General features: G+C 42.9%; 1 protein-coding gene across 1 annotated transcript in view; it reads left to right on the plus strand.

Moving 5' to 3' along the window:
• The window catches only part of CDKL2 (cyclin dependent kinase like 2), a 446,589-nt gene that overhangs the window by 226,566 nt on the left and 204,198 nt on the right, over window positions 1–15,825 (plus strand). The window contains exon 4 of the mRNA XM_086961513.1: window positions 3,501–3,679. Within this exon, the coding sequence (XP_086817639.1) occupies window positions 3,501–3,679 (179 nt within the window). The remainder of the gene's footprint in view (window positions 1–3,500; window positions 3,680–15,825) is intronic.

Raw genomic sequence — 15,825 nt, forward strand, 5'->3', positions numbered from 1 at the left:
TAGGGCCAGATGTAGGTAAATGAGATTTACCGATTTTTAATTACCGAATTTTACCGATTCGGTAATTAAAAATCGGTAAATCTGAGGGGTGGATATGTAGGAACATCCAGATGTTCCTTTTACCGAATCGGTAAATATCTGTATTTACCGATTCGGTAAATACCGACCGGTAATGCCCCATTCATTCCTATGGGCTTTGAAGCCCATAGGAATGAATGGGGCATTACCGGCCGGTATTTACCGAATCGGTAAATACCGATTCTGACAAGGGTGCAGGGGGTGTCACTTTGACACCCTCTAGCACCCCCAAAAAAGGTTCGGGGGCCATGTGGCAGGCATACCTGCCCTAAGGGCAGGTCTGCCTGTCATATGGCACAGGTGTGCATGCACACATGTGCATGCACACCAGAATCGGTATTTTACCATCAAATAGTATTTGATGGTAAAATACCGATTCTGTAATGCTTGTGGGACTCAGAAGAGTCCCACCTACATGTCAATTTTACCGAATCGGAAAAAATACCGATTCGGTATTTTACAGAATCAGTAAATTTACCGATCGGTAAATTTACCGATTCTGTAAAATACAGGGCCCTACATCTCAAATTGCATTTACCGGTCGGTAACGGCCGAATTCGGCCGTTACCGACCGCTAAATGCCTACCTACATCTGGCCCAAAGTCTTTTGCCATTTCTACAGCAAAATCTTTAAGCATAGGAATAGCACAGTGCTGTCCATGCTGAGAAAAGTTACATTGACAAAAGCCATTTACCACTCCAGGCACAGTATTACAGCTCTGAATTGGTAAAATACCAACCAAGCCAACCTGAATGAGTAAAAGCAACCCCTGACACAGTGTTTCGCTTTACTTAGAGCTCTTCGGAGAGGTATAGCTTTGTCCAGACATGAGGGAGCACCCAGTATAAGTCAAAACAAAATCCTTTCAGGCATAGAGTGATGCATACATTATGCAAAAAATAAGCAGAGAACTCTTGGTAGTTCTCAAGTTTAGGTGGAAAGCAGCTCCTGTATAGAGCACTCTAAACACCAGCGAAGCTCTAGATCTGCTCACCTCAAATGTCTGCTTTTCTATCAAAGTCTTTAAGCATAGGGTTGGCATAGTGCCATCCACACCGAGATAGAAAAAGGACAAAGTCGTTTGCCATTTCTACAGCAAAATCTTTAAGCATTGGAATAGCACAGTGCTGTCCATGCTGAGAAAAGTTAAATTGACAAAAGCCATTTACCACTCCAGGCACAGTATTACAGCTTTGAATTGGTAAAATACCAACCAAGCCAACCTGAATGAGTAAAAGCAACCCCTGACACAGTGTTTCGCTCTACTTAGAGCTCTTCAGAGAGGTATAGCTTTGTCCAGACACAAGGGAGCACCCAGTATAAGTAAAAACAAAACGCTTTCAGGCATAGAGGGATGCATAAATTATGCAAAAAATAAGCAGAGAACTCAGGGTAGTTCTCAAGTTTAGGTGGAAAGCAGCTCCTGTATAGAGCACTATAAACACCAGCGAAACTCTAGATCTGCTCATGTATATATATATATATTCACTGCAAAATTCAAATGTTAAAGTAACGTTATAATATGAGTGAAAAGGATGAATTTGGGTTAATAGACAAGAAGATCTGGCGCTCAAGCGTGTACGATTGTAAGTGAGACTTATGATTTTAAGCTACACGGTGCCAACAGGTCAGGGGCAACAAACCCAGACAATAAAACAACCCCTGCAGAGGTGTGGGACAAGCCTACACCACACATATAAGTCCAAATGCTGTGCACACGTTTCAGAGTAATAGGTCCTGGTGTCAGAACCAAACAATTGAGACAATGTTCATGCGAACAGAAGTAATGAAGGTCTAACTCCAGATTTGCGTAAAGATGAGATTTATAAATCAATCTTGATCAGTACACATGACATAAACCAGCCGACATGTGTTTCGTCACATCGTGTAGAAGATGTGACTCTTCAGGGCTGTACGTTTCTAATGTAGAATGGTGAGTCGCAGTACCGGTGTTAATTCCAACCCGGCTGCGACGAGTAGAGGATGATGTAGATATCAGGTATGGATGACGGATCCCTGCTGGACGGTACGTACCAGCATGGGAGAGACTGAGGACGGATGCGTCCCAAGTCAAAAATGCGGGAGTCTATAGTTATGCATAGAAAGCACGGATCGGTGCGGCGATCTAATCTGGACGATCCAGGTGGCGGAAGTAACATTATAGTTAGGTGAATTCCTCAGTGAAAACGTTAACATTTTGAAATGAAAAAAAACCACAGAAATTCAGGAGTTATTGTTAGCAACACTAACTATAACTTGCACCCCTGCCATGCAATGCTTATGAACTCACATATGACATCAATCATGACATGTTCTATGACATAATTTATGACATCACTGATAACATCTCAAATGACATCATTGTCACATCACTGATGACATCATCCAATGAGTGTGCAAGTTTGTTTTTCAGTTTATATAGTGGCGAGTAACTACCATATTAATTCTATGTAATTCTGTACAGCTTGAATGAAGCTAAGGGGTGTAAGTGTTTACAGAAAAATAAAAAAATAACCGAAATTATAAAAGTGACATACTGTTTTTTGTGGGTTTTTTATATGTGACATATGTGATTGTGTTTGTATATATATTTATAAATATATATATTATTTATCGATACAATACCTATATATATATTATATATATGTACATATATATTATATATATATATATATAGTCATCTTTTTTCCGCAAAATAAAGACGACTTTGAGAATTATGAGACTAACCATCTATCATCTATCTCAAGAGTAGTTAGGGCTCCCGAGAGAAATATATGTAATTCAGAAAGAAGCTCTGTGAATAATTTCTATATTTAAGAGAATGCATTATCTTCTGTGTATAGTGGCACTTCTGTTGGGATGGGAGGTGGGAAGGTACAAATAATGCAGTCCAACACCACAATAGTTTTCCATTTCCTTTGGGTGCTGCAGCGACTGTGAAGCCTTTTCAAAAGGCACCGATTATCCTCTGTATTACCCATTTCAATCTCTGCCCGCTGAAGAGGGGCAGAGATAAGCAACCTTCACATCAATAAGGAGGGTTTCTATGGAATGAGGTGTGTGTGTACATTTGTATGGCCAAAAAGAAAATGACAAATGTTTTCCCTGTTCATTGAATTAAATTGGAGAAAGTAGAAGTTTCTTACAAAAGAGGCTTGCATCCAATTATTGTCTTTATGCACCTCTATGTGATTGCTAAGCTACCTGTACAGGTATTTCCACACTTCTGATCAATCGTAATATGAAATATCACGTGTTATATGGTAGTTAAATGAGGTCTCAATAAAAGGCCCATGAAAGTTCAAAATATTTTCTAGCTTTTGTTATTTCATGTCCAATCCATATCTCTCAGTAACACGTTTTGCCATTTAATATGCTAATCTATTTCAGTGAAAACTCATTCTTATTCTTTGTTTCTTAGATCATACACAGAGACATTAAACCAGAAAACATATTGGTCTCCCAGTCTGGAGTAGTGAAATTGTGTGACTTTGGTTTCGCAAGGGCCCTAGCAGCGCCGGGAGAGGTGTACACAGAATACGTGGCTACAAGATGGTACAGGGCGCCAGAACTACTTGTTGGTGACATCAAGTATGGAAAGTAAGAACCAGCAGATCAATATTTTATTTATTTTGTAGAGAGAGATGATGATGGCAAAATCTACATCCCTATCATAACATAGTTACAAATGGGATTTCTAGTTGGCTAGGGTATGCACTTCAGCCAGGCAGAACCCGCCACTCTAGTGAGGGTAAGGGAGTTTCACACCCAAGAGTACCCCCTGCTCACCCCCTTGGTAGCTTGGCAGAGCAGTCAGTCTTATCCCAGGGGCAATGTGTAAAGTATTTGTGCAACACACATACACGAGTGACACACTACACACACCACAAAAGAGACTCCACGCAAGGTTACATAAAAATATCACTTGTATTGTATATCAACACATAGACCACAATCACATAAATCACAATCAGTTTGCCAACTAGGCAGTTGTCATAACATCAACGCTAGTGCACTAAAGTAAATACTTATTAGTTGCACAGGTCATAAAAATATCATGAAAACAACAACCTACACCATCACTGTACAAATTAAGCAGGTCCTGAAATAGTACTCGTCATTCTAACATTGCACGGTATAAAATGACATCCATCCATATATCAGAACGTAAAATGCAACAGTTAAGTAAGGGAGAAAACATGTAGATCACCATGAACATATAGGGTGCAGAGTCCCTGCACTCCTAAAACACTTTATACAGTAATTTTAAAGAAACACATGGGGCACTGGAACTCCTGTGCTCCCTTTAATAAGGATTACAGTAATTTTAGAAAGCACTCATGTGCGTTCTACTCATGGCCCCTAGGGACCAGAAAGGCAGTGACAAATGGAGACAAGTATACAACAACTGTTAAAATAAGTTGTTTCTCTAGGACTGAAGTTGTGATTTACTCCATCAGCCATACTTGTATCATCAATTTTACATCCATTGTTTTCTCCATCTGATTTCTTCCTTATTTTGAGAAAGATAGTGCAAATAATGAATAATGATGTTGATGCACATGTTTGTGTTAATGTATATATGAAAATTTTCAGATAAATGTTCTGTTTTTTATATGCTATATGTTATTTGTATGTATGTTTTTGAATAAGTATATGTCAAACGCACTAGGTATGTCTTTTTCGTGCAAATGAATTGCCAAATACAAAAAAATGAGAAGTAATAAGGTATAAAATAAATAATACCAGACAAATTTTGAAATATTCTCCATTTGTCACTCCAAAGAAGGAGAGCATTGTCGTATGGTCAGCACTTGTTTTTTCATAAATCTCAGACCCTCGGCACCCTCCCAGGGATGTACCAGCACGGGGTGGGGGGCACACAATGCAAAGCAAGTTAGGGACCTCCCTTGGTCTCCCACCTGTAAGCTTGAGCAATGTGCATCTGCCTGGGCTCATGCAGCACACTGTGAGGGATTCCAGGGGCTCAATCCCCCAAAGATATGCCCCAATGTGAATCACCATGAGGAACCCGCACTGTCTTTAGGGTGGTGGAAAGACCTCTCTGGGTCTCCTGCTCGTCGAGTGGCTGGCAGCAGTTGCCGCGGACATGCGGTGCAGCTGCCTCTGCCCTTCCTCCTTCAGGAAGCACGTCGGAGACCTTTACCGGTCTCAAGCTGCCTCACCCAGGCAGCACAACTCAGGGCAAGGACACGCCTGTCCCTCACAACAGTCACCGCCCACTATTCCCACTGTAACTGACCGCTTGGTGCTAACGAGGTCTCTTCTGACCAGGGTAATTGAATTTTCTTTCAACTTAAATAAAACTTACCTTTCCGCCGGCCAGGTCCTGCATCTTCTTTGCTCTTCTACTCTCCAGGAACAGGAAGCAGAAGCAGGCAGCCAGGCTCTCTCCCTCCCCTCAGCCAATCACAATGCTGCAAGTAGCATTGTGATGGGTCTTGACGCTGCCCAGCCAGCGGCTTATGAAGAGGCCATTTTCTCCATGAAGGCTGTGTTGCAGCCTATCTGGAGAAGGGCAGAGTGTGCTTGACGCGTTTGGGCGGCCCCTGGGGGCTGACTAAACAGTCTTTGTGCACTGAGGAGTGGGCACACCCCTCCTCCCCTGACCTGGCTGCTCTCAGAGCAGCCCTACCCTCCGGCCCTCCCGCCCACAACCAAACATAAAATGGTAATAATTGAAAGTTATTGTCATTTTATGTTTCTGCTTCTCGCACTGGAGGAACCAACCCTGCAGTCCAATCTTTCTCCTGTTCCAGACAGGAGCAGCAACTGCAGGCCAACCCACACTGCACCTCAGGGGCAGCGCTCCTCACACAGCTTTCCAAGCACTCCTTCCAGGCAGGTTCCTGATAAGTAAAGCACACAAGGAAGTTTCCAACAAGAAAGTTTCGCAACAAGTAAAGCACGCGGAAGACTTTGATGTCCCTGCATCTTCCAAAAACAGAAGGCCAGCACACACAAGCCCTTGGAGATTCTTCACGAGCAGGATACCACAGCAGTGCAAAAGAAGCAGTATTTTCCCTCTGCCACAGACAGAAGCAGCAACTGCAGGCCAACCCACCCCTCACATGGAAAAGGCAGCACTCCTCCCACAGCTCTTCAGATCTTCTTCTTGGCAGGATCCTCTTGTTTCCAGAAGTGATATAAAGCCCTGGGGTTTAAGGTATCATACTTATACTCCATTTCTCATTGTTACTTTTGCTTCAGAGTATCTGAGCTCAGTCCAAACCAGTTATGTCCTCCCTAGTGCAGTTTGATCACAGAGGGTGGAGACCCCTTTGTGCAAAGGAGACAAAGCCTACTCAGGTGCTAGCAAAACTACTCCCATCACTCTAAATGCAGACCAGTTCTATTCTGCCTATTGTTGAGTCACCCAGGCAAGGCAGGACAAACCTCAACCCCCCTTGTGACTGTCTAGAGGGAATGTACATCCCCAGCTCCTGTCACTACAAAACCTGATGGTGAATACACACACAGGCAGAGGCATACAGAATGGTAAAACAAGAAAATGCCCACTTTCTAAAGGTGGCTTTTTCAAACACACAATTTAAAAACCACCTTTACTAAAAGTGTGTTATTAAATTCTGAGTTCAGAGAGCCGAAACTCCATTTCTCTATCTTGTCCCAAATAAAAGTTACACATATAAAATGTCACAGTGTAGCTCCAATGATAGCCTATGGGACATAAAGCCTTTCAACAGTGAAAAAAGAAATACACAGTATTTCACTATCAGGACATGTAACTAACCATGGGAGAATTTTGCGAATTCGCAATTTGCGAATTCGCAATCCGCAAAATCCACGAATTTGCGGATTCGCGGATTTTGCAGATTGTGTGGGTAATGGCCGGGTGGGAAAACGGTGCACATCGCTAGTGTGAGGGGCAGGGCCAAACAGGCGAGGCTTATATGCGAGTTCACATGCCTCTTGTGTGAATAAAAGGACAGGCACGGATCAGAGAAGCTCGTGGTCACAGGAACTGCACAGGGATTGAGCTCGTGAAAGTCAATTATGCAAAGGCCTCCATCAAGCATCATAGCTAATTTTCGACGATAGATATGGGGAGAGCGCACACCTACCCAGCCTCGACAAAACACACATTTTTGGGGGGGCTGATTAACTTTGCCATCACACCAAAGAGCGCCGGGGTCCCTCGAATGAGCTGTCCATCAAGTGGGTAAAGGGCGCAAAGACGGTGCGCACACCACTAGTATGTGGGGAGGGGCCAAACGGACGGGGCTTATATGCGAGTTCACATGCCTCTTGTGTGTATAAAAGGACAGGCACGTATCAGAGAAGCTCGTGGTCACAGGAACTGCACAGGGATTGAGCTTGTGAAAGTCAATTATGCAAAGGCCTCCATCAAGCATCATAGCTAATTTTCGACGATAGATATGGGGAGAGCGCACACCTACCCAGCCTCGACAAAACACACATTTTTGGGGGGCTGATTAACTTTGCCATCACACCAAAGAGCGCCGGGGTCCCTCGAGTGAGCTGTCCATCAAGTGGGTAAAGGGCGTGAAGACGGTGCACACACCACTAGTGTATGGGGAGAGGCCAAACGGACGGGTCTTATATGCGAGTTCACATGCCTCTTGTGTGTATAAAAGGACAGGCACGGATCAGAGAAGCTCGTGGTCACAGGAACTGCACAGGGATTGAGCTCGTGAAAGTCAATTATGCAAAGGCCTCCATCAAGCATCATAGCTAATTTTCGACGATAGATATGGGGAGAACGCACACCTACCCAGCCTCGACAAAACACACATCATCCTGTAACTATTTTAGGATGGCGCCGGCAAGCTGCCAGCGCCATCCTAAAATAGTTACTAAATTAGCTTCATCAGGGCACTAATAGATAAAAAAAAGCAGGTGCTCGAGCACCTGCTTTATTTTATGTATTAGTGCTTCGTGGTGAAGCTAACTTGGTAACTATTTTAGGATGGCGCTGGCAGCTTGCCGGCGCCATCCTAAAATAGTTAAAAGTTCAACAGGCTTGAACTTTTGCCCCCCAAATCCGCCGCTCACGGATCTTGCGGATTTTCAGTAAATTCACGGGAGTTCGCGGATCGCGGATTTACTGAAAATCCACGAGCGGAACGGATTTTCCGCTCACCCTTACCTGTAACACACTAGTACCTGTCCTACCTTTCACACACACTGCACCCTGTCCATGGGGGTATCTTGGGCCTACCTTAGGGGTGCCTTACAAGTGAGAAAAGGGAAGGTTTGGGCCTGGCAAGAGGGTGTACATTCCAGGATTATGGCAGATTACAATTGTGCATGCAGACACTGCAGTGGCAGGTCTGAGATACAGTTGCAGGGCTACTCATGTGGGTGGCACAATCAGTGCTGCAAGCCCACTAGTAGCATTTGATTTACAGGCCCTGGCAAACTCAGTGCACTCTATTAGGGAATAACAGTCAATCAAATATGCTAATCATGGATAACCATTCATGTTCACAATTTACACAGAGAGCATATGCACTTTAGCACTTATCAGCAGTGGTAAAGTGCACAGATTCCTATAGCCAACAAAATCAGGGCCATAAAAATAGGAGGCAAAGGGCAAAACCTGTGGGGATAAACCTGCAAAAAAAGGGCCATATCTAACACGTATAATTGCCTAATTTAACACATGCAGAAGGGTGTGGTACCACACCTAAATATCAACCTGCAATAACAGCAAGTGCAAGAGATTGACTATACAATTTCATCAATATAGATGTTGATATTGATTTAGGTCCCTTAATCACACAGCCAATCCTTTTCTGTTAATGACCTTTATCAATGGTAGAAGAGGTCTTTCATGGTTTTCTTGCAGTCTATTTTGTTGCAGGTCGACATTTTTATATTTGATATTTTGATGCAAGACCTTCAGGAACTTTGACACATCTAAAATTGTTCTTCATTTGTTTAGCACCAAACCATCTTACTCTTCTGATGATTATTTTTGATGTTCGAAATGTTTCCCCCTTTTTGGCAATTTAATCTTATGAAGATTGGTATTTATGTAGTGCATGATTACATTGGAGTAACTTGTTAACCCTGTTGGCCAGATGAAATGTGTGTTGTATACTTGCTTGGCATGAGAAAAAGGTTTGCAATTGTTTGCAATTGTTTTTGTGTGCTGCGTGGGTACCAGGTGTGTTTTGTCGTTATATATGTGGTAAAGGCTACCTTTGATGTGTGGTCTACTTGCTCACTCAGAATTGTTGAGGTAGATGACCCAGTGAGGTTGTCGTGTCGGTTTGATGTGCTTTCTTTGAAGGTGGGTGGTGTCCTGAGTTGTTTCATGGATATCGGTGCTGCTGCTGAAGTTAGAGCATTTTGAACTATGAGAGGCCTTTCATGGCCCCTTTTATATGTTTTCAAGTTTAACCGATGCTTCACATTTTATTGAAGGTAGAGCATTAGTAAAGAATGAGTGCGAAATTGAGATATACATATTGGCCACTGAACCTAAATATTTCAAGAAAGCCTCACGTATTCCTTGTTTTTAGAAATGACAGTGCCATTGGAAATAAGTGATTCAACATTACTGATAAACTACTTATGTATTTATGGTATTGGTGAAGCATGTTTATTAAAAACACTTTTTATAGAACAGAATCATATAACCACATTAGAAATGTACAAGGGCAACTAATTACCAGCATTATAGAAGTGGATAAAGGAACTTAAAAAGTCTGAGCAAGAGATCATAATTTTTTTAGGTCTGGCCTAGAAACAGCTTTGCCTCTTGCGAACCTCGTGTAATCAAAAGAAAATAATAGATGTATTAAAAAATGGGGCCAGAGTCAGTCCCCTTCAGCCATTTCCCAGTTGGTGTGCCATTCAAATGTTCACTCAGCCCAAAGGCCAGTACACAAGAAATGGGCAATTGATCGTCCTGTTTCACCCTTGCATTGCTTTCCAATGTAATGCGCATTCTGGGTCAGTCGACAGGGCAGCCCTCCAGGAACTGAGGCGTCAATCATTTTGAGTGATGGCACTTTGCAGTTTCACGGTTGACTCTGCCTCCTCCAATAGGCAAAGAATCCGGCCCACCACCTGGCCACATCAAACTGTTGTTTGAGGCCAGCTCAGGCTGTGAGTCCGGAGATGCTGCTATGACTCCCCTGCATACAATCAAAGGACTCTTCCTGTCCGTAAGGTGGAAAGGAATTACTGAGGCTTCAGTATGCTTCTCCCAAACATTCCCACCTCAGGGTTGCCAAGAAAGTGTTGGCACCTTTTCTCTGAGACACACACATATGCCTTGTCCATGCCGCATCAAGGCTGCTGAAAGATGGACCTTAGCCCACCCAGGTGCAGCTGAACAAAGCAGACTGCATGTACAGAAAACGAGACAGTACAAGATGGTGCCTGCATCACTCGTTGCAATAAATCACCACTGATTTGATCCTGAAAGGCAAACCCGACCAAGATGGCGCTTATTTAGTTGGTTGCTAGGCAACGGTCATCGCCAGGACCGGATGCCTGCCTAACCCAAAAAACGGCCTAAATTGCATTTCTTTTATATCCTACCAACCTGGATTGTGCCTTGCTGAGTTTCGATATTCAACCAGCTCAGCTCTGAGACATCCTTTGGACTCGTCTCGACCTAACAATGCAACACCTTCAAGTTCGTTTTTAATGTATGGCACCTCTTCCTTATGTGAAGCAAGTTCCTCCGCTGCTAATGTAAAATTTGTCATGAGCCGTGAGGGTGTTTAATTAAGAAAAAAATATAAATACAACTGTGAAGAGAGGAATACCCCTCTACAGCTGCCACTGGAAGGACCTCCCAAAAAGCATGTAATTCCACATGATATAAGAGGAAACATCTTGGCACAGCGGCAGCAGTGGAAAGACAATGCCACCCACCACAACTCTTCTACACCTGCCACTGCTCTAAGTGGTGACTGCATCTTTCAAACCAGCCCGGTCGATGTGCTCCACCTCCCTTTTGCCGCTGTCACTCTTCGCTTTTTCCTGTGTTGGGTGCTTCTGCCTTGCCCTTCCTTCAGATTGCTCCATTCCCTAGTTTCCCCCCTCACATCCTCTGCATTCTTTCGTATGGGCCACTACGCCAATCTGTACCTCATTCAACTGCACCTTTTTTGTTACTCTTTTGTTTTTTGCACAAACACTTCTTCTGTGTCAATGCTCGGGGGTTTCTGGTACTTCTTTGGTCCGCCTTGTGGGTTCATTCACACTGGTCTCTTAAATTAAAGTCCTCACTGTCCTCCCCGTTTGAATTTGCCATGCCCTGCCTTTGTTCACCGTGTTATTTGTCTTCTCCATGCTTTTGGTATTGTGCCCAGATTGCCTCATACTTTGCTTCTTTTTCTTTGATCCTGTGTGCCAGACTGCCACGTGATACTGCTTTCTTAATCTCATGCATCCACTTGTCATGCTACACAGTATAAAATGAGCTTTACTAGCTCTGAGTGAAATGCTGCTGCCAACTATCTGTTTGCACAGTTCAACATTTTATTCTGCTAGTACCTGTTGTGCGGATTTTCCCCTCCTGTTGCATGTGGCTTCGATGTTGTCCCAAACACTGTCTCTCAATAGTCCTCAAACCTCTTGTGCTTATAATGGCGCAGGGTGGTTTGCTGCATCACGAGCTTCTAGTAGGCCACCAATAATAAGCCTTCCTTGTCTCCAGAGCAAATTGAACAATCACGGAGTCCATAGTTGACCATAGCTTCTACTGGTGCACATTTGTTGGTATCCGTTATGCTTGCTTCTCAATCACTGTCCATTGTTTATCCACTTGAAAACCTCAGTTGTGTGCCCGTAAAAAAATAAATTAAAAAACTAGAGGCGGAAATGAGACGATGACGTGAGTTTAAAATATAAAGACAAACCTCTCCTTGTAAGTTTGAAGTGTTGAATTTCAGGTTACAGTAATTAATAGGGATAACATGCCTTTTTTTTCAAAATACGTTGTTTTTTTCTGCCTTTCCCACAAAGCCCCATACTAAATAAGGAGCAAAGAATTGTTACCACATGACTATCAGGACAGCATGTTCCAGAACTGAGATTTAACTTAACAACCCAATATATCAGGGGGGCTGCTTCACCTCAATATAACCGAATGGACTCGTATTTCAAAGTACAGTGGCTTGCAGTTCAGAAGAAAAGCGAACAGTAAAAATGTGTGCCTAGGAAAACATACAGTTATGGGATAAAGTTAGAGAAAAGCTACCCCACGCACAAAACAAAACTGTTATGTGTAACACGAGGAAAGGATGTCCGCATGACGTAGTGGGGTCCTATGGTAAAATAATTTCTCAAAGTACGTTATAGTGGTTGCCATTTTTATTGTAAATGTATTTTTTGCCAGTCAAGTTATAGGTCACTCTTCGCGGTTGTATTCCGAATATGTTTCAAAATTCCATGGCTGGGCCCAGCTTTCTTTACCTAGAGGGCTAGGGACCAGAGAGGGCAAAAATTCCGTTGAACTTGTAGAAAAATAGTAAACTCTCTCTTTGACTAATCTTTGTGCCACTAATCTCGCGCACAGCAACACCGCTATTGACTGGTCTCAAGCTATGCTCAGAGTTATTATTGAAACCGCGCGACCATGGAAACTGCCTCAGTACACAAGACAGGGGGCTGGCGACTCTAACGGCAACCATTTTAGCATTTGACCTAATGCAAAGCCGGGGTCTCCTTTAATAAAGCTCCCTTGAAGGGCAAAAGCGCTACAGAAATTGCCTCTAAATCAGATCCTACACTATTTCCACACTCATAGAAGCCAGTATATCTGATATTGGTTTTTTTGCAACTTGACTTGCATTACTTTGTGCTTATGTTTGCAAGGCAAACTGGATGGGGAGGCTTTTTCATGTATAAATACACATATATAGGAATATATATCTATATATTACCAACTGGCGGTCGCCAGTAGGTAGTTATAGTTAGGACCAGTTTCCATTGTCAAAGCATTATTTGTTATGTTCATAACTTTGGCGCGGTTTGACACGTCTTCACAAAATTTTCAAAACTAGTATGCCAATCTCTTTAGCTGCTTTCTGGAAAGTTTTGGGGTGATATGCCAAGCTCAGGTTGAGAAAAAGGGGGTCCCAAAACACTTTTTCCCCATGCAATTTCCTATAGGGATTTTACATATGAATACAGTCCAAACCTCTGAACAGAATGACTCCAAATTTGCCAGAAAGATGTACCCTGGTCTAGAAAGAGTGCTCTTTGTAATTTGGTGTAAAACCGCTCAAAAAGTTTTGGAGTTATTGAAGAAAGAAGATTTATATAGATCCAGGGACGCAGGCCCTCCGCTGATCTGCCAGATCTCATGGTGAGATCTTATTAGCTGTCACCACTTCAACCAGGAAGTGGTGGCAGCCATCTTGTGATTTAAACCTGCAAAAAACACAAAAAAAGAAGGGGGAGGATAGGAATACCCTGATGCCCTAGGCCTGGTGGTGAACCCCACAGGAACTCCACCGGTGGCCAAAATATATATATTTTTAAATTACCACAAATTAGCGGAAGATCTGTGGGGAAAAAACAACAACAGCGCAGGCTCCTGTGCTTGTGTCATTAGCCCCCTGGGTGGGCAAGGTCCTGGGGGAATTATTAATAATTTCTATTGGGGAGGGGATGCACCGCCCCAAGTCTGTTTTTGGCCTCAGAGACCGTCACCCCCTTGGGGCACACATGATAATACAAGGGGGCTGCTTGGCCACTCTCCCATGTCCAATTCGGCCCAAAGACAGACCCCCCCCAGGGCTTGGCCGAAACAATGAAAGGGAGGGGGCATGCGGCCCCCCTCCTGGGCGAACCCAGGCCTACTCTACCCCTCAGGGTATGGCCATGATAAAAAAGGGTCAAGGGGCCGCACACCGTCCCTTCCAGAGCACTTATTGGTCCTGGGGACACCATCTCCCAGGACCAGCTCCAGCTATATTCCAGATTACCCACTCCAGGGACATAGTGGTTTCCCTGCCCACACTTGAGCATGAAAAATGCTCCAGCTGCAGACAGTGGACCCCCCACATGCGCCGTACAGTGACCTCCGATAGTGAAGATTGCACCGATTTGAGATTTTGCCGCCCGACCTCCGGGGTGTGGGCTGAACGGCTGTGTATATCTGATGGGGACTTAAAAACGAGAGGGGGGATTTCACACTGATGATACTTATGTGACTGACATATTCTGTGATTGGTTCTGCAATAAAAATTGTTTAAAAAAAAAAAAAATGAAAAATGCTCCAGCCTGCTGGAAGTGGGCTTTTCATCTGTTTCCCTGCCCGCACTGAGGCAGGCAGGGAAATATATGAAAAAATTGCTCCTGCCCACAGGGAACAGCATTTTTAGCTGTTCTCTGAGGGCGAAAGCAATGCTGGCTCCAGCTGGAGGCGGGAAGCCAGATGGAGCCTCAGGGGCATTGGGGCTCCCCTTGGACCTCCAATAATGATGTAGTGGTAGCCCTGGGTGGACTCCAGGGCACCCACTCTTTAGAGAGTTATCTAAAAAAACTATAACTTGTGCCCTAAGGTGACTATAACTCCCCGCTTTGCCATGCAGCTCTAATAACCCCATCACTCATGATATCTTCTATGAGATCATTAATAATATCACTGCAACATTTGCTGTAAAATTATTGATAAGAAAACTGTGCATGGCGTGAGTTACATTTACCTTAGGGCACAAGTTATAGTTACTTGAAATAACTCTACCTATATCCGCTGAATTACTGTGGTTTTGTGTGTGTAGAATATGACCTAAACTAAAACCTTCCTGTAATCTCTGTGCCCGATTCACAAAAGTAATCCGAGACAAAATCCTAATTTTACGACTTTTGGTATTAACAAAAGGCATTTAGGAGTAGTAAAGTTATTCCTTACTTTACAACTCCTAAACTGAGACAAAATCCTAACTTTATGACTTTCGGTATTCCAAAAAGGCATTTAGTGTACTACTCCTAAATACCCTTTGTGAATACCGAAAGTCGTAAAGTTAGGATTTTGTCTCAGTTTAGGAGTTGTAAATTTAGGAATCCTAACTTTACTACTCCTAAATGCCTTTTGTGAATACTAAAAGTCGTAAAGTTAGGATTTGGTCACAGATTACTTTGGTGAATCGGGCCCTCTGTTTTTTTGGTAAATTTTCAAGGTTTAAAAAAAAAAAATCCTAACTATAACATCCCTGTAACGTTTGCTGTTTTCAGTGAATATGTGCCCAGACAAACCAAATGAAGTCGCACTCTCGCAGTTGTATTTTCCAGCAGCAATGTTAATTTATTCTTTAATCAATTTTTCAAATCATAGTACAGGTGAATAACCTACGCGTTTCGGTATGCATTTACCTTGGTCACGGTTGGTTTGCTCTCAAAAAACAGTGTTTTTTGTAATTCTAACAATATTACATCATTTCCTGTCTCTTTGCATTCAATCACATGGTGCATTCTGGGACATATAGTCACATTATTATATACATCTTGAAACAGTCCAACCTGGTTCCCAGTTTGAATATGCAATTTGGATATGTCTGTTCTTTAAAGGTTTGGTGTATATGTACTATTGAATCTGGGGGTTGATTTGAGGTGAATTCAATAGATTTAACCATGTATTGCCTGTCTAACATATTTTTTCGTTTTGTAACTTTATTGTTCAAACGCTCAATTCTTTGGTCTTTTTCATTTCCTTTTCTATTTTAAAATGTTCATATTTATTTACACCATTCTTTTAACCTATATTCGCTGTG

Source organism: Lissotriton vulgaris, chromosome 3_1 (genome assembly GCF_964263255.1).
Source record: "Lissotriton vulgaris chromosome 3_1, aLisVul1.2, whole genome shotgun sequence".
In the NCBI taxonomy this organism is placed as follows: Eukaryota; Metazoa; Chordata; class Amphibia; order Caudata; family Salamandridae; genus Lissotriton; species Lissotriton vulgaris.